Here is a 19,590-nt window from a genome sequence, read left to right on the forward strand (position 1 = left end):
TTCATTATATTTCGCCTTCACAAAGAGCTGTAACTTTATAATCGTAGACAATGAACTGTCCAGTGACAGCTGACACTGACAGACATGCTGCTATCCCAACATATCTACATGACTGTCGTCAGGTTGGATCTGCACGGAATAACAATAATAATAATAACACTCAAATGCAACTAGCCAGGAGCTACACGACAGTGAGACATTTTAGCAACAACATTTTAATTTTATTTTGGTCACTAAAAGTTGTTCTGCAGGCAGATAGCTGGTTAGCTAACGTTAGGTAGCATCAGCATAGCGCATTACTGTACCGCTCTGCCTGTCTGCTACACTGAACACACTCATCTGCATCGGATCTGGCAACGTTAGCTTATTGTGCAACACTGTGTACAGTAATAATACATCATTTAGCTAGCCAGCTAGCTACCGAGCTGAACACCATCCACATGGACCTGGGGGGTCTTCCTCTCCCCAAACAACACGGGGGGATCAGGAGGAGGAAGCGATCATGAAATAACTAAACATCTCTTAACATGTTAGCTTAGCTTAGCTAGCCTGGTCTGCTAGGCCCTGAGTCACAGCTAACGACCCAGATGAGACAAAAGAGGCTGAGCACACTGCGCTAAACTTACCCCGACGGGAGGGAGTGGGGGGCTTTAACACGTCAAATTCAGGAGTCTGTCCCACCCAACATGTCGTTCAAGACTCCATCTGCCTCTTGACATCCCAGTGAAGCTGAATAGAGGCAAGAAAAATGTCCCATGGAGTGAATTCATGAGAACCCCATGCATGGACTTGTCCTGAACACTTCGTTCTTTCCCCGCCGCGAGCCGCACTTCAACAACACCACTTGTCAGCTGGCGATCAGAGAGTGAAGCATTATGGGAGAAAAATTGAGTTGTGTTCAAGACATGGAATCCCCTGAGGTTTCAGTTTGGTGTGCAGTACGAGGGTGGGAATTAACATGACATGTTGCTTTTATAATGAATTATGTATTTTTGCTAATGAATTATTATTGCTATTATGTCTTGAAATGTTAGATATATATATTTAAAAAGTTATAATGATTAAAAGAGGTTAATTTACCATGGTCGGCAGACAGGTCAGTCAGTATTTAGAAAATATGCCTAATTGATAGGCCTATTATAAGTGGTGATGGGTGAGTCACAAATGACCATAAAACATTTTATTTAGTATAGTTTGTATGTTGTCTGTAACATCCCCTTTCATTTGAGGGTATGGGAATTACGAAAACAAATGCCATAGCATGGGCATGTGGAGAAAGATACTGAACATAGGCCTAGAACCCCCGCCGCCCCCCAATAATCACACAGAAGGCAGGGTGCAAAAATATTTATTGCTAATAAACCTGTAGTCAGTTGGTGTACATTTGCTGTATATTTACAATAATAGAGTACAGAGGAATGGGAATGTGAGACAGAAATCCAAAACACTTAAATAAATACAAAGGGACTGCCACTGAACAAGACTACAAACATAACCAACTCCAAGAACTGGTATTCCCATACAGCTGGACCAATATGATTACAGAAAACAAAAACTATATAAATGTATATATATTTATATTATAATCAGTGAATCCAATCCATATGCATTCAGCAGTCACTTTTCAAAGGGTATTTTTTAATAAATGGTCCTATATTTCAGAAAAAAATATCAATGATGTTCATCACCATATACAAGCCAACACCTCACAGGCAATGGAGCAACATCCAACATAGCAGATAGTTTTACTTGTATAATGATGCAGGCAGATATTTTATTTTCATAGATTGTTTATTGGGCCAGACTTCCATCTGTGTTGAAATGATAAGGGAGTGGAGGGAAGCTTCAACATGTGCATACTGACCACACCTAGCATAATACGCAGGCCTGAAGGCAAGTTTGTTCCTACTGTTTGTTATGTAAGTATTATTTGATCATCAATATGTAGCTGTGTTTAGCCATTACACATTACACTTATTCCTTTGGCTATTCACACATACTAAGGAGTTAAAACAGTAGCTTACACAGAGTCATGTTTTAGTGTATGAATGATAGATGCTTCATTAAAAACAGTACAGTATTTACAATAAGACATGGCGATGAAAACAAACAAACAATGTCACAGTAACTGAAGTGCATGGAATGCAGATTCTAGACATAAAATTCAAAACTTCATACCATGTTTTAATATACGATGTGTGTGCTGTGACCAGTGTGTTTCTAAATAAGTAAATTACAGAGCTAAAATGTAGTGGAGCCTCTAAACATGCAGCAAGGTAGGTGGACTGGAACTCGTCGCCGTCAGAACTCCTTAGTGTCTTTGTTGTCGTCGAACAGGTGGAGTCTCTGCTCAGCAGTCAGCCCTTCCTTAAGACTCTGGAGGGGGAGAGAAAGCAGACAGAGAGAAAACAAAAAGACAATTAGGTGGACCATGTCCACGTTTCTCCACTCAGCCTCCCTTCCCTTCCTTACCGTCCCCATCCTTACCACAGTTCTACAGACAGTACATCAGGGAGGCTGGGGGAGGTAGAAATCGGAGGACGGGCTCATTGTAACACGTGGTTTGAGACCATCCCGCATTCCAATCCATGCATTACGATGAGTCCATCTCCTCTGATTTCTGCCCTCACCAGCAGTACACACAGTTATAAGCCATACAGAATTACATGTTAGTGGCCAAATAGAGGAATACAGAAACTACACCAACAACCTAAACATCCTGTGGTATTGGCAAAGCCTTTCAGTATGACGTGGATTAACAACAGGTGATCTGAGCAGGGTACGGACCAGAGGGCCGAACACAGAGACTCTTTCTAATAAATCAAACACTGAAAGGTTCCAACATACTAATGGAGCATAAACCAACCCCCTCCCACCCCCCAGATTATCAATGGCGCCGCACAACCCTGTGAGGGTTTTGACTCTTCTCTAGGTATAACAAAGTGCTGTGAGATCGAGGATAGAACTGGTATGACGGCACACCAGCACACAGCACAGCAGGCATCCCCGCGAGAAGCGTGAGTCTGGTTTGGTTTACCTAAAAGGAGAGGGGTAGGCCTATAGGTCCTCGGGTAGCCCTAGCTGTCCCAGGGCATGTCACGACTCACAGACTGGGGATAGAAGGGGGGAAACACACCAGCATGTGTGTGTGTTAGACAAGGGGTGAGTGGGAGGTGAGAAAACATCCCCCATCACAGACCACACTCACCAGGTTCTCTCCTGATATCTAACACATACATTGTGTCGGAACTCTGCTTCAGGTTTGTACATAGGGATGCTCCATTTATAATCCAACATTATACAGATGGACAACAGTGGAGCCTGGTGGGTTAGGAATCGGAGGACAGGCTCATTGTAATGCATGGAATGGAATACGGAATGATATCAAGCATGTGTGATTGACAGCATTCCTCATTCCATTCCAAGCATTATAATGAGCACATCCTCTGATATCTACCTCCATCGGCCTCCCCTGATGTACATTACACTGAGATTTGTCATCTGAGTTGCTAAATCATGCTGCCAGTCTAACCACCCAATACATACACCACCTGCAGGTTGTAATGCACTTGTTGACCTGTAGATGGCAGTGTGTCATGCCTAAAAAGCACTTGGTTCCTACGGAACTGTTGAAACTGTCTGCTGTGGGAGACCTCTACTGGTAAGTTACACCAACCTGCTTTTTCAATAAGACAAACTACAACCCTAGCCTGGTAACTAGTCTGTTTCTGCTTAAGCAAACTCCTTTATGTATCTTATCAGACAAAAAATATGTGGTGTGGGCTAAAGCAGAGACATGTAGCAACTAGGCTTCTACTAACTCCTTATGCCTGGAGAACAAAGTCCATATTAGTATTCTGAACGATCGATACCATCAGGTATCGAGGTAAACCACTTATTTCATAATGTCTTGTGAGAGCTCAGAACTGAGGAACAGAATGCTGAGGAGCGTACCTTTGACCTCATGGTGCGCTCTGAACGTTTTGCAGCAGCAGCCGCCATCTTGAGAATGTCTGGGTTGCTTTTGGACTTCATAATATCTGGAGAGGAGACGAAAGACACAGCTTACTCGTAACAGCATGACCGGCCTCGTCAGAGTGGTATTGATTAAGTGTCGTCTGATTTGGAGCAGGCAGCAAAAAAACTTCAGTGGATTGCAATGTTTGTTAAGGGATACAAATCTAGGTCTAATGTCCTGTCTTGAGACATATGCATGACAATGTCAGAGCTCAGAGAAAGAAAGGTGGCTGTGGGTCAAAGGTGTGCGTTAAAGCTCTGCATTGGGTTAAGCACAAGGGAATAGGTGTGTGAACTGTTGCAGTGTTAGTGGGTAGAGGAGTGTGTTCTGTCAAGGATAGAGGTAGTGGTCATGGGTAGGGTTACTAGTGTGTACTGGGTCAGATAGGTGTGTGTGTGTGTGTGTGTCAGAAAGGTAGGTGTGTGTGTGTGTGTGTGTGTGTGAGACAGGGGTGTGTGTGTGTGTGTTCCCGTTACCGTATCCTCCCCGCTCCATCTCCTCTAGCGAGGGCTCCCCCAGTGCCTCGTGGGCTAGCTGCAGCTGGTCTCTGACCCGCCCCAGATCACGCTCTGCTTTGGCCTTCACTATGCTCAGCTCCGTGTAGATGTCCTTGTACTTGTCCGTTGCATACTTCTTATCCTGCACACAGGCACACATTGAGGTATTTATCAGCATACAATGTGTGCAACAACTCTTCAACCAGCACATGAGTACTATTTCATTTATATGAATATAAAGGTGGTCCCCTCTACTTCTAAATGATTTACCCAGCCCTATGATCACTCCCTGGCCTTGACACTTACTCTTTGGGCGGCCTGGAGTTCGTCCTTCAGGGAGTTGATCTCCTGCTTCAGGTACTGGACCTCTGACTCCTTCACCCTCAGCATCACCTTACAGAGCAGAGCAGGCGTGTGAGACACGGCAGCTAGCTAAACATTCGATCAAACAGTCAAACTTTTTTTATATAGCGCAAGTCATGCGTTGAATGCAACTCCAAGTGCTACAATACAATAAAACAAGAGGTAGGAAATACGCAATAGATAGGGGAAAAAAAGATCAGAGAAAAGATCAGAGAAGCTTGAGGGAAGGGCACTACCTCTAGTTCATACAGCTCCTTTCCGTGGATCATCGGGCAGTTGTCTCCGCCCGCCTCCTCACTGTGCATGGAGCGCATCTTGGTGATCTCTGCAGCCAGACGGTTGTTTAGCTCCTGCAGACAGGAAGGGGGGGGGGGACAGCGGGGTTGAGGGGGCATGGATAGAATCACACGAGGGACTGCACTCATTGACTAGAAAACAGACCTTCTCAGGAAAAAATGGTGACGTGGTCACCTGATTGTGTAGGCTGTGGCAACTCTTAGCTAGTTGCATACGAGAGTGTGTGTGTATACCTGGTTGTGTGCGTTGAGCTCCTGGTTCTCTCTCTGACACTGCCTCAGGGCCTGCCTCTCTGCCTCCAGGGCCTGGGCCAGGTGAGCGTTTTCCAGACACTTCTGGGAGTACTGCTCTGACAGCACCTCAATCTCCCTCGTGAACGAGCACAACTCCTCCCTACAACACAACACAACACAGGGGGTTAAAATAGGACTGGCCTGACTGCTCCGGGACCTGTATTCACAAAGCATCTCAGAGTAGGAGTGCTGATCTGTTAGTTACATCTGTAAATGTAAAATGATCCATGATCAGTTTAACTTTTCAGATCATAATGGGGTAAAAAAAGGATATACTGACAGGACCTGATCCTAGATCAATTCTCCTACCCTGAGATGCTTTGTGAATACACACAGGCCTTGCTATCCTGTTGTTTTATTAATCTTCTTGTTGCTCAACGCATGAGCTTGGGTGTCTAGACGGCCTCCGAGCCAGAGTGGTGTTGACTAAGGGCGGGCTGATTAGGAGCCATGCAGACAGACTGTCCCCGAGAAGGAAATGGGACTTGCATCTGTAATTCCTAGCTTGGCAAGGTCACCGCTTCCTCAGCTCCAGGTTGTCATGGTTACAGTTGGCAAGCCACAGCCAGTCTCTCTTTCACTTACACACACACACACACACACACACACACACAGATTTTGCAGTGTCATCTTGAGACGTCCATTCAGACTGCTCTGGGTTGGGTTTCACAGGCAGGATCAGTAAGTTATCCGACTAACTTTGATAAACAATGAGTAATTCCAATACATAGTCATTTTAGCAGATCAATTCATCCTAGGTAATGACCGACAATATCCCCCCAGGTCTCTCAACTTTCCTTATCCGTCTAATTAATATGCTCATGTTGATAATGTTGGAATTGAAATGAAATTATCTGCCAAATCAGGACACCTGCAGCTTCACAGAACTCAAAGTGATATGTCAAATCATGCAGTGCACACAAACAGTCAGAAAGCACCCAATACCTGAACACATGTTACAACTAGTTCAAGAGGCAGAGCAGTATGAACTGGTGAGACATATTTAAGATTCAAGCCAAATGGAAATGATAAATCATTAGTTTTTTTTTATGTTTGCATGCATGTTTCACCAAGCAGCAACATGTAAACAGAGGAGGAGAAAGTCGGCTGGGTGTGACTCCTGTTTGGTTTTATTTGGATAATGGTCCGGTGGCATATACAGCAATGTGTTTGTGGAACTGCTGGGAGGGCTTACTCGTGTTGCCTGCGGATCTCCTCAATATCTGCGTTCTCTGTGTTGTTGTTGGCCTTGCGAACCCGATCCAGCTCCTTCTCCAGCTCCATCCGGTGGGCGTTCTTCATCGCCTCAATCGCTGTGACATTGAAAACAAAGAGGCTTATTGAGACGCGTGAACAACTAGCTGAACACCACCTGCAAAACGCTAAATGTGTAACCATTGTTGTTGTTTTTTCAGAATGAACAATCGTTTTCGAAAGATGAGCCAAAAGACCATTGGACCTCTCTATAACGAGCACAATACATTGTGTAATAAATCCAAGCAGGTCAAAAATTAGAAATGAGAGATGGGGGGGGGGGTGGAATCTGTTTTCACGAGGACCAAAAAGGAAGAGGCCAGGCTTCACAGTAGCTGTCAGGGGGTTGTGTTGAACCAGTGTCTATCCATGGAGCTACTGACCAGCTATGGTGGCTGCCGTCTCTTCGTCCAGCAGCCTCTCTTTCTCCTCGTGTAGGTTCTCCAGGTCCCGCTGGTGCTTCCTCTGCAGCTCGTCAACCACCTTCTGATGGGACTCCTCCATGGCAGCAAAGCCCCTCTCGCAGGTGGCCTACAGGACAGAAGGGGATGAGGGGCACAATGAGTCCATGGACAAGCGTTGAACTAGGGCCAGGAGTTTTCCCTGATCAAATGACCTGGTCAGGAAACGCTCTTGGCCCTAGCTACGCGTCTACCGCTGACCGTCCATTCACTGACACTTGATCAACGACAGCAAACACCGAGTTCGCTACTGCACGTTAGCCATGAGCAAAATGAGCTGATGAGTACAAAGGGTTAAGAAAAAGAAGAGAATACACAATATGTTGAAGGAATGCGTAGGCTGAGAGAACTGAGTAGTAGCGTATGAGAAGGCTAAGTGCTGTAATTCCCTCCTCAACAGTAAAGGTATTCAACCACTGCCAGGTTTTTGCTAAGTAAACGCTGGGCTTGCTCATGAAACGGCTATTAAAAATGCAGTTCATGTCTAGTGTGATAATGTCTGAAGCCTATAATGTACAAAACCATAATCTGCTACCATTAGCCAAATCTTTGGAGGAATGCAGGGGGTTAAGCTCAGACCAAATCCAATCAAGAATAGCCCGGAGTCTCAGGCATGAACTGAGACTGGAATCAAATGTATCTTCATCAAGAGGTGTTTGGGCCAGCATGTCTGTGTCAAATGAGGCAAGATTGCCAGCCTTGCACTAACGCTTTTCAGCAATATAGAGAGAGGGGGGGAGGTGGGGGGGTCGAGGGTAATCCTGATCAACACGCTTTTAGAGACAGCCATTCACAAAGCTATTATAATTACAGTGCATGTTTCCACAAGAAAGGGTTTGAATAGCCTTCCGACTGGCTCGACCCAAAACCTAGGCTTACTTCCGTCCTCTATTCACTGCCACTAATCTGAGGACTCAGTCAACGATGCTGTCCTGCGCTCCCTCTCTCCATCCCCCTGCAGACAAACAGGCAGGCAGGCTACGCTCTGTTTTCACAGGGATAAATCCCCCCCCACCCCCCACCCCCGCATCCCCAGCGCTCAGAGAAACGGCGCGGGAACCGACTGTGAGACTCAGGAGTGAGCCAACTCCCCCCCTGCTGGTATATGGAGACTTCCTGTTCTGACATCACAGCATGCAGCACCTGCTCATTGTTTAGTGTGTGTGTGTGTGTGTGTGTGTGTGTGTGTGTGTGTGTGTTTGTGTGAGTGCGTGCGCACAGAGGGGCCCATATCCTGTTCTACAGTATATAACTTCACTAATCAGATCTTCCAAACTATTTAGGACGTAATGAAGTAAATAAAATGTAAATACTGCACTGTGTCCCTCAAGGACCAGAGGTAAAGAACACTGCTCTAAGATATATTGCTGGTATAAGAATGTTATATAATTGTCATAATATGATGGTCTTCATGCTAGCTGCCAACTCCCCAAATGACACCAACAGTCCACCGTCACAGCATTAAAAAAGACGATCTGACCAAAAGACAGAGAAGAGGCTCCTAACTGTCATTAACCTGACAGAATGTAGACATATGATTCTTTCCATGAAAACGTTCCTTTAACAATCATGTGGTGTCATCTGCTCGTCATGCCCATACAAACCTCCAATATAGCGCAAAGTACGTTCGCTAAGCCCAAAAATCTAAAAGACTCAACTGATTTATGTTAAAACTGACTAAGTATAACCATATGAATATCGGTACCCTTACTTTCCCAATGTGGAAATATAAACGTCCAATCATCAAGCATCCTGCAATGTTTTGCAAGCCTGCTAATCATCATTAATTTCTTAATCAGCAAGTCAGAATGGGGAAAGTTAAATGTTTAGTCAGTAAAAGGGCAATAACATCAAAGACAAAGAGGTAGGCCCCATATACATCTTTCAAGTTTGGTGGGGAAAAAAAAGCAATACAAGATGTCTACATATCACACTTTCGGTTCAGGATGACTCAATGATAAAACATGTCAACAAGGGGTGAACTTTTTGTCTTTGACATCGCTTATCTATGATAGAAAACCTATAGATTAAGCACAACTATAACGTCAGAGGAACTCATTTCATAAGCATTTATACCTGGGTGGCTCAGTGTAAATCCACCGTGAAAGTAAAAATATGCTGACACTACATGTGACTTAGAATCAAGGACATACTTACAGTAAGCCTAATGTGTCTGTGACAAAAAAAATCTAATTATTATCTAATCTTTGCCTTACAAACAAAATGGGTTCCTCAGCACACAACTAGCTTTGACAACCACATGCACTAACAGGGGGTTAGTCACCATGCAACACTTGAGGATACTGGTTAACAGAGAGGAGAGTAAAGTGAGGGAAGCAGGGTTACGTAGGCGAGGGGGGGGGGGTTGGGTGGGTAGGGAGGGGTCTGGGGGTGCCACAAGGAGACACAAGGCATCACGGATGGAGAACAGCAAGGACAATGAACGCTTCCACCTTCAGGTTCTCCAGATCTTTATCGTATTTCAGCCGCAGCGTCACTGGGTCGCCCTGTTGCTCACGCCGCTTCAACTCCTCTGTCATGGTTGACACCTGGGACACCAGCTTTTGGATGCGCTCTTTGAGGGTGGAGGCAGGGGAGGACTCTGGGGACGTCGTCCCAGCAGGGGTGGCGCTGGCTCTTGGTGTCAGCACACTCCTCAGCTCCTCCATCTCACTGTCGAACCGCACCAGAAGAATGCTCCTCTCCGTCTCGTGTTTCTTCTGCAGGTTCTCCATGCAGGTGGTCAGTGAGTCAATCTCTTTCACATTCTCCTCCGACTGGAAGCGCAGTGTCTCGCCAGCCTTGGCGACTTCCTGTCTCAGCTTCTCCGCTTCCTGTTCATAGATGTCCTTGACCTCCCGGAGCTCCTTCTTGTGTTTAGCCACCATGTCTTGCAGTTGGATTGCTTTATCCAATGAGTCTATGGGCTCTCCCTCTAACCGAATGTGTGTTATTTGCTTTGTGTCCACACTCATGGGGCTCTCAAATCCTGAAAGCTGATTCTGTAGTTCTTCTAGTTTGTACTGGAGATCTCTGTTCTGCTCCCTCAGACGAGAGCAGTTTGCACAGTCTGAGTTTCCCATCTGGATTTCAACCTGCGTTTGCTTTAGCTCTTTTGTGTGTTGAATTTTCAACCTGCTGATGATATAGGATATGTGAGCTTCTCTAAAGGCCTCTTGTAGATGTTCTGACCATTGTTTCTTTTGATTGCCAGATTCAAAGCTAGCTAAAACCAATGTGAGGAGCTTGTCATTTGAAGATGTCTCAATAGCAGAGGCAATTTGATTCAACAGATATACTTTCTCTTGTAGGGTCTCTGTTAAATCTTTCAAAATGAGAGCATTAGTTTCACTATCTAGCCAGCTACACCAATTCGAAACGCCAGTGGTCTCTTTATTCATAGTGACTTCATCATCAATGTCCATCGTTGGTCGAGGACAAATCCTACTCATCAAAACAAACATACTCTTCTCTGCCATCATACATTCTGCCACACTCCTTTCAAATCTAGACTCGCTTTCATCTTCAGTCTGATCTGGGCTCACCTCAATAGCACTTAACAAACGACTCCAGAACTCTCCTTCTAATACCAACCGTTTCATCACTCTCTGACTCACTTCAGCAGGCTCTTCTTCAAAGGACCCAAGGCAATCTGTGACAAGTAAAGTGCTTTTAAGATCATTAAGCATTTTCTCCACATTAACATCTACCTTCATTAACACCTCTAACACCCGGTTGAGGGCCTCAGACTTCATTTTAATCTCCCCAACTAATTGCTGAATAACTCTTTCATCTACAACTTGCCTCTCCCCAGTCTGCATCAACTCATCACTAACATGCAATGCCTTCTCTCCCCTACCTGCCTTTGTCTCTACTTCCAACTTTCCTTGCAACATCCTGATCTCATTCTCGGCCACTAAAAGCTTCTGACTACTGACTCTCTCAGATTCCTTATGTCTACTTTGTAGTTCAATGTTTTGGGCTTGAAGTTGTTTACAGAGCTGCTCTTTAGACTCAAGTTGCTCCTCTCTCTCAGACAGCTTAGCCTCAGTGGCTTCGAGCTGCTCTTTGATTTGTTCTTTCTCCAGGAGACACTCATCGTCGCCCTCCTCCGCCATCTGGAATCCCAGACCTTTCAGAGTGGCCTCTTTCAGCTGCAGCCTCTTCTCTGTGTCCTTCAGACTGTTTCCGAGCACCTCCAATGTGATCAGGGCCTCGTGAAGCTTTCGAGATTTCTCGTTGAGCTCTTTCTCATAGAACCCCCTGTCGATGGTGTTGGCTTCGTTTTCCGCCAGTGTGGCTTTAACTCGATCCAGCTCCTCCATGAGGAGAAGGTGCTGTTTCCCGCCTTGCACGTTGATCAGCTCTGCTTTCAACCTGTCTATCTCCCTGTCTGCCTCGGTCAGCTGGTTCACTATCTCCTGATATTGCTGGTTCAGAGCTCCGTTTTCACTCATTAGCAGTTCAATCCTCTGGGACAGTGTTCTGATAGTGATCTCATGCGTTTCTGAGAGGTCTTCGATCTGGCACAGTGGTCCGTAGGGGCTCTTCAGGCCATCGACCTTCTGCTTTTGAACTCTGCCCAACATGTCCTCCATGGTCAGGAGACGAGTTTCATAATTTCGGATGCTTTCTCCTGCCCTGGCTAAGCTCTTTCTCATGGTCTCATTCTCTACCTCCTGTTGGTACTTCCAGCTCTCCAAGAGCCTCTGACAATTGCCCTGTTCACCCACATCTTGACTACCCTCAAGGCAGTATTCACTGTGAGAGTGTAGCAATCTCGTTAACCCCTTTAGAGTCAAGGGCTTGCCTGATATCAAGTCCTCCAGCTCTTGAATCCTCTCTTCACTATCCTGCAGCAGAAAACTGACTGTCTTTTGGACAGGCTCCGAGGGAGGGCTTTCCAAAGTGACTGGCTTTTGGGCTTCAGAAAGGTATGGTTCCTTTATGGATAGGTGAGAAAGCGAGAGGCCAAGCTGAGCCTGCATGTTGCGCTTTTTCAGTTCTTGCAGCTGAAGGAGCTCTTTGGTCTCCTGGTACTTCTTTGTTAAGCTCTGAGCTGGAGAACTAACCAGTTCTGGCCTCTTCGTCTGGGGGTCGAGATCGGCCTCCAGACCCAAAGGAAGCTCCAGCTTGGAAAAGGGGACCAGACAGTTGGTTAACACACAGCAGGGGTGAAAAAGCTAGGTCATTATTTTAGGTCATCTATCATCTATTTCCCCCAATTTACTTCTGGTTTCAAAGCAAATTAAACATGACCAAATTGTGACAATTATAATTATGTAATTTAACCATGATGATTGAAAACATTACACAAGAAGTATCATTCATTAGGCTAAATGACGTGAATTAGAGAACTGGAAAGATAGATTTAATGGCTTAGGTTAGTAAATCACAACAGAGCATGCACATTATTGGTTAAAAGTTATTTCATGGGGTAAGTGATGGAAAATTAGTGCTAGCTAAGAAGTTTACTCGGAGATGGGAGGCATACCGGATCCTATGAAAAAAAACAATGGTCTTGAATTCTCTTGTTCCAAACTCCTTGTGTCTTCCACAGAAACAGAAATATTTCTCAATGGCACTTAAGAAATTGTTTGCTTGACTGCAACGTAAAAATGCAGAGAACACAATCAAACTCTAATGTATGGTTACATTCTTACACCTAAACTAGGGGTGGGCATCGACGATCGATAATTGATCGATAAGGATCTTGGTCGATCACAAAATAAAACATTTGGTCGACCACAAAAAAAAAAAAAAAAAAATTTTTTATTTTTTATGATCGACCAAATGTTTTATTTTGTGATCGACCAAGATCCTTATCGATCAATTATCGATCGTCGATGCCCACCCCTAACCTAAACCTGGGGAAATTATGCAATTACCTCTAAAATAAAAAAATATTGTGGAGAAGCAAAAACAACAACATGAAGTGAAAATAATGTTCTTTTTTACGAGGGTCACAGTGACCAGACATTTTGTTAAAAGGTCCCAAAATGCAAAAAAAAACAATGTAGGCTATGCTCACATTTCCTCAAAGTAAAACTGGTGCCTGGTAACTCAAATATAGTTTGAAAGGATGCAGGATTCTATTGATCTGTTACAGACTACCCAAGAGAACCAACTGCCTTTGATATATTCAGTGGTTTTCACTTTTTCCTTACCCTATAAGAGTTTCAACCAATTACAACTGACATAAAATATATCAAATATAAAACCAAAGCTAACCAATATGAGTAGATCACGTGATCATGTCATCCTTCATACTAAACACTCTTTCACTAAATTAACACACTCATCTAATACACAAATACAATAAATCCAATTGGCAACTCTACAATCTGCATCATGGTATGGCTCACAACATTGGTTAAAAGAAGAATGGATGGTCTGAACAGTTAAGTTGAAGATGAAGAATCGGAACTCCATGCAAAAATTCAATGAAAGGTTATTTCCATACGTTTTGGGCCAAGCTTCAACATTTCAGCAATACAGTTGAAATCAAGTGTCCTATGCATTCATGCCACTTACAGCTAACAAAGACCTCAGAAATGGAAACTTAACCATAATGTTAATCATTAATCAAATGTCCAATCCTTAAGTTGCTTGCAAACGTATGTCCTAAATGTAAAAACACAGCAAGAGAAGACGAACGAAGAGAAGCTGAAAGATCTTCCAAGTTTCCTTTCACATGCAACGGACTCATGCAAAGGCATGTTTTGTAGCTTTTGATGTCAGTTTGTTTGATGTTTTCTTACAAATAAACACAAACATGCAAAGAAGGTTACGCAATGGAGAGGATACTGCTCAATCTGAAACTCAACAATGCTGCTTATGATCGAACAGTACAGCTGCTGAGTAGAAACGAGAGGCTATAAGTGTGGTCCTTACCGGAGAGATGTAACCGATGCGGACCTGCCCCTCTCTCTCCAGCGCCGTTCTCAGTTGGACCTCAAGCTCCTGCTTGTGCTGATTGGAGTCGACTAGCTGCTGGTGACAGCTCGTCAGCTGTACCTTCAGCTCTTCTACCTGGGAGGGAAGGCGCCATGCAAAATGTGAGGAAAGGCATGGAAACAAAAAGATATGTACATACATACATAGGACAGATGCGATGCACTGAAGTCAATGCAAACTAATATTATAATACCACACTAATACGGCTTTACACTGATAGTATGAACAGAAATAGTATGACTTCTATGATCTATGAGAAATGTATGCTACTACAAACTGTTAATGTTATCTGAAGATGTTCATTGCTCTGACAGAATACCACACATACACACGTACCCCTTTTTTGTAGCTCTCCAGTAGTTTCTCTAGCTCAGCAGTCTCTCTAGTCTGCAGTGTTGAGGGCAGAGGCACCCTCCTCTCGTCCCGTATGGGCGTCTTCTCCACCTGCTGCCAGTGCTGCTCGATCACCTCTTCCACCTTCTGCTGTCGCTCCACAGACGGGGGCCCAGCGTCACCCCCTGAACCCCCGTCCCCTCCTCCACTCTCACAGTCCATTCTCCCTCCCTCAGAGCCAGCTGGAGGGTCCGTGGAGGAGTTAGTCACAGACTCGTATCTCCTCCTTCTCTCCTCCCTCCTCCGACTCCGCTCGGGGTCCCCCAGGTCTGCCTGCAGGGGTTCGGCTTCTTGGGCACGCTGCTGGGCCAAAGCCTGGGCGATGGGTCTGAACTCCGCCCAGTCAAAGGTCTTAGATCGCCCCTCTCTCCGGCGCTCGCGTGCCCGGCTCTTCTTGGGGCCTGGCCCAGGCTCCCGCTCCACAGAGGAGGCCTCGGAGGAGGGAGAGTCCTGAGTCACGTCTGGCCTAACTAGGCCATCCAGTGGGGTAAAGGAGCCATGGTCGTCGGTTGAGCTGAGAAGTGGGAGAGTCAATCATTTAAGCCTCTCTCATCTCTCAAAGCTAATTAAAAATAATGTAGTTGTTTTGTAGGACCACTGGCAAAAAGTCTATGCTATCGTCTACATTGTGGGGTATACAGTAGTTGTTAATGGGCAGGTTAGTGTAGAGGTGATTATACAGTACTAACCTTGCTACATCGGGGGCGGTGGAGGGTCTGACGTTCTTCATGACGGCCTGGATCCAGTTCTTCCGTATGCCTGCCGTCATGGCCGACAGGGAGTGCAATCCCTCCTGGGTCTGAAGAAGACAACCATCAGGACATGAGACTTGCACAAATCAATCAATATGTTTCCTGTCCCAAAAGGTACATTTGTCATGCAATCAGGGTAAAAACAATAATTAAACTACAACAACAACCACCATACAGTACCATAAATATATATAAATATAAATATACACACAAATGAAAGCCTGGGGATGTATCAACAGGGGAGGCTGGTGGAGGTAGAAACAGGAGGAGAGGTTCATTGTAATGCATGGAATGGAATTTCTACCTCCTGGTATCAAACTCTCATGTTTCTAATTCCATTTAATGCATTTTCCTCATTCTATGCGTTACAATGAGCTCATCCTCCTATTTCTACCTTTACCAGCTGATATGATGCGTTTTTGTGTGACTATATGCAAATGTTGTGTGCCTATCAAATATTGCAATACTCATTGTTTAACCTTAAACATATTTTAGGTGTGCCCACTCTCAGTAGTAAACAACATATTTAGGAGCAGGCACATACCATATCAAGTAACAGTGAGACCAGTTTAACTCTAAGGACATACGAGCCTACCCAGTGGTCAACAGAGCAGAACAGCATGAACACAGTATAGCCATGTATGGGAACTAATGTCAGTATTGTAAGTTACGAGGTAAAAGCTATTTCCTCTCTGAGAACTGTATATAAGCTGTAACAAACATCAGTACTTTGCTTGGCATCTCTTTATGCCACAGCCAGGCTCGGCACCCGCCGTAGCCAAGCTCGACATCTCCTATGTCGTAGCCATGCTTGAAGCTTGGACTTAACAGAGCATGCTGCCTTGGAAACATCCGTACATGGGAATGCAACCCAGATCTGCCTAATACAATGATTACGATTCAACCTTCTCTCTGAGTCATCAATATATAATTTCCGGCCACGTGACCAAGAAAGATCTCCATATATCACCAGCCTCCCCAGTAGATCACATACTATATGAAATACTACTCACTAAGCACCAACTGATAATAATAGATAACCAGTGTTGCATCAAGGCATGCTATTGTAGGTATTGTGACATAATAAAAGCCAATATCTTCCACAACGCTATGGTTGATGATTCATTCAGACATTTGACCAGTCAATTAATGATTCATGATGAAATATTACAGTCAAGTCATGGCATTGGACTAAAAAGTGAAAATAGGACAGTATCCTTTTTGTGTGTGTATATGTATATATAATTGACATATATATGTGTGTGTGTATATACCCCTGTCATTCTTTAAAGCCTGCCCACAATTCGATAGCTCTTACATGTATCTGGAAGCCGTAGTTGCGTTGAGCCTGGTATTCAGTGACGTTGTAGCATGTAGATAGGTCTATCTCCCCATCCAGATCAGCAGCCTGGAATTCAGAACACGCCACAAAAGGTAAAAAAATATCCATGTGGACACATTTATTGTATGGAAACAAAATAGGACAATGCCATATCACAGTATACACAAGCGGCTACCCTTTGCAAGAGAGGTGAAATAGTCATGAAATGAGGTGAAATAGTCGGTCACAGTTGAACCACAGTATAATAAGTCACATCACCTCCTCAGCGATTGAGTCCTTGTAGTATCGCAGGCTATGATCCGTCAACACAAACCAGAACTTCTTCCACTGCAGAGAGGAAAGGAAGAAATAACGGTCACACAGAGTTGAAAGCCGGGATCGGGATTAAGAACATAAGTAACTTAAATCTCAGTGAAATGGTTCTAACACAAAAATAAAGAAATAAATAATTCCAGCATCTCTTGACATTTCCCCGTTAGAGGCTAGACCAGTTAGAGGCTAACACCCAGTGATTTCTGAGGTTTCCCGCTTTTCTTTTCTCTCGGTGTGAAATAACCACTGACGTGTGTATACGTGTTAAAATATATAGTATCTCTTAAAATGCCACGGCAGACGTACCATTGAACCCTTTTAACCGTCACCCATTGAAGCTCTGCCATCAAAGACTAACCGAACCCTTTAAAGGCCATAGCATGCTACAGACACACCAGTGCCATAAGTGGACGGTATCAGATGACTGTTTGAACTTCAATTGACTCCCTACTTTGATGAGTCGACCATACAGAAGGAACATTTTCAATCAAATTTAAATGGTGTTCCCCTTTCGTGTATTTATTACATAGAGGGTTCATCAGGCCTGTCACCACTATTTAAAGTGGTTACTGATTTTGGTAATGTAATGAAATTATCTATTTTTTCTTACCTTCACTTGACATAATACATAAAGCTGGAGTTCCTTTGGAATCATATTGTGTTTAAGTGACTGATAAAACATATGGACAAGCCTGGGTTATCATCCCAACAAGAGATGTTTGTCATGTCACAGTTTGTCATGTCAACTGTATCTGTATTCGTAATGTATTGTATGTAACTGAGCTGTTATGTATTCATTGTGTTTTATTGTCTGACCGAGTTGAGGGGATTCTGATGAAGGTAGAAATCGGAAGACAGGCTTTTCCTTATTACATTCACTACAATGAGCCCACACTCCGATTTCTACATCGGTCAGCCTCCCCTGTTGGAGTTCCATCTCTACCTGTCCTTGCTCATCCAGCCTCACCATCCAGCCTTTCTTGAAGTTCAGCAGATCCGGCTGGAGAGAGAGAGAGAGAGAAACAAACACACTAATGACACAGTGTCCCTCGGGGCATGTGTCAAATGGCAACAACACCTTCAAAGCAGCACACGGTCAACATCATGCAAAACTAACTAAAAGATGCTGAACACACAGATACCGGGTGATCCAGACGGAGCAGCTTTTAAAAACAAAAACATGTCAGTTACGCTTTTGACGCCAGCCTTACCTGCACCTACAGCTGAAAGGGTACAAGTTAGAAGCATGGCAGCAACAACAATGCAACACTGCACGTTGTCAATTATATGGTCAACTTCTGAGGAATTTGAAGCAAGTATAAATGAACATTTGTGATCCAATTGGTTTAATTCTGGTTGACCTTGAAAAACTAAAACAGCAGGTAAAGAGCAGAAAAACACACTCTACATGCTTGCTCTGCTTGAGGCAGAAGTTGACCCCAACTACAGATCTACTGTAGAGTCAGAAAACCCTTCCCCCAATCCTTACATTAACAACCCGAGGGAAGATCTGACCCTGGAACAGTGCTTAGGGGCAACTTCTACCTCACATCTCTCAATGCTACTGTCACAGAGCCAGCTGAACCAGTCACCTTGGTGCTCAGTATAGTCATTGTCTGCTGTGGGTCCACACAGTGGGAGAAAACAGACACACACTGCAGGCATGTGTGCATGGTGCCCTGGGGAAGCAGTGGAACGTTGTGACACACACACACGCACACAATTGCGCACAGCGCAGGACAGGTGCAAGCACACAGAGGCCCGAGGGCCATGGCCGCACACAGGAAGAGCAGGAGGATAACCTGGGCAGGAGAGGAGACTGTATTGCCCCCTGCTGCATGGAGGACTGCATTACGACGTCCAGGTTCTCACACACACACACAGGCCAGAGGGAGAAAACACCAGGAACTAAGATCAGTCTCAAGAGTTGAGAGGAGATTAAACTGGTTACGCTTCAGCGTAACAAAAATAAAACAAGTGCAGAAGTTGGGGTGGTCAAAGAAACCTTCTCATCATCAGCTTGCATTACACACATACACTCACTGAGCACTTCGCTAGGAACACCTGTACAACTTCTCATTCATTCAGGTGGTGGAATGGTGTGGTGGGGAATGTTTTCTTGTCACACTTTTGCTGACCATGTGCATCCCTTCATGGCCACAATGTACCCATCTTATAATGGCTACTTCCAGCATGACAACAACGCACCATGTCACAAAGCAAAAGTCAACTCAACCTAGGTTTCATGAACATGAGAATGAGTTCAGTGTTCTTCAGTGGCCTTCCCAGTCACCGGATTTGAATCCAACATCTTGTGGAATCAACGCCATGAAGAACTGAGACTGTTTGAGAGCAAAGAGAGGCCCTACCCACTCTATTAGTATTGTCTTCCTAATAAAAGGCTTGGTGAGTGCATACATCGTAAACTATCCATCAGTGGACAGTGTATGAAATGTGCTATATAAATAAAGTTTTATTTGATTGTATTTACAGCTCCCCTGCCTGTACTCTGTGCAATTTCCCAACCATAAACATAAAACCATGGCAATTGCACCAACTAAGCCAGGAGTGCCATTTCCCAACCAAAGTTGCCATAACAATCAAGCCAAACCCCCCTCTCTAAACGTATAATACCCTCAATGCTGTCGCCC

General features: G+C 44.5%; 1 protein-coding gene across 3 annotated transcripts in view; it reads right to left on the reverse strand.

The window, feature by feature from the left end:
- Window positions 1–1,371: 1,371 nt before the first annotated feature.
- Window positions 1,372–19,590, reverse strand: part of LOC308168105 (myosin phosphatase Rho interacting protein) — a 38,840-nt gene continuing 20,621 nt past the window's right edge. The window contains exons 10-24 of one of the 3 annotated variants that reach the window (XM_080542582.1): window positions 17,883–17,939; window positions 16,886–16,954; window positions 16,604–16,693; window positions 15,223–15,332; window positions 14,477–15,047; window positions 14,078–14,215; window positions 7,106–7,253; window positions 6,664–6,781; window positions 5,409–5,568; window positions 5,115–5,228; window positions 4,822–4,908; window positions 4,495–4,657; window positions 3,955–4,040; window positions 3,038–3,110; window positions 1,372–2,376 (exon numbers count right to left, since the gene is read on the reverse strand). In XM_080542582.1, the coding sequence (XP_080398708.1) occupies window positions 3,078–3,110; window positions 3,955–4,040; window positions 4,495–4,657; window positions 4,822–4,908; window positions 5,115–5,228; window positions 5,409–5,568; window positions 6,664–6,781; window positions 7,106–7,253; window positions 14,078–14,215; window positions 14,477–15,047; window positions 15,223–15,332; window positions 16,604–16,693; window positions 16,886–16,954; window positions 17,883–17,939 (1,944 nt within the window). In that variant the 3' untranslated portion in view covers window positions 1,372–2,376; window positions 3,038–3,077. Of the gene's footprint in view, window positions 2,377–3,037; window positions 3,111–3,954; window positions 4,041–4,494; window positions 4,658–4,821; window positions 4,909–5,114; window positions 5,229–5,408; window positions 5,569–6,663; window positions 6,782–7,105; window positions 7,254–9,636; window positions 12,316–14,077; window positions 14,216–14,476; window positions 15,048–15,222; window positions 15,333–16,603; window positions 16,694–16,885; window positions 16,955–17,882; window positions 17,940–19,590 lie in introns of all 3 variants that reach the window. The other 2 variants (XM_080542580.1, XM_080542581.1) reach the window with 2 other exon arrangements.

This window comes from Nansenia antarctica (genome assembly GCF_963989245.1).
Source record: "Nansenia antarctica genome assembly, chromosome: 11".
In the NCBI taxonomy this organism is placed as follows: domain Eukaryota; kingdom Metazoa; phylum Chordata; class Actinopteri; order Argentiniformes; family Microstomatidae; genus Nansenia; species Nansenia antarctica.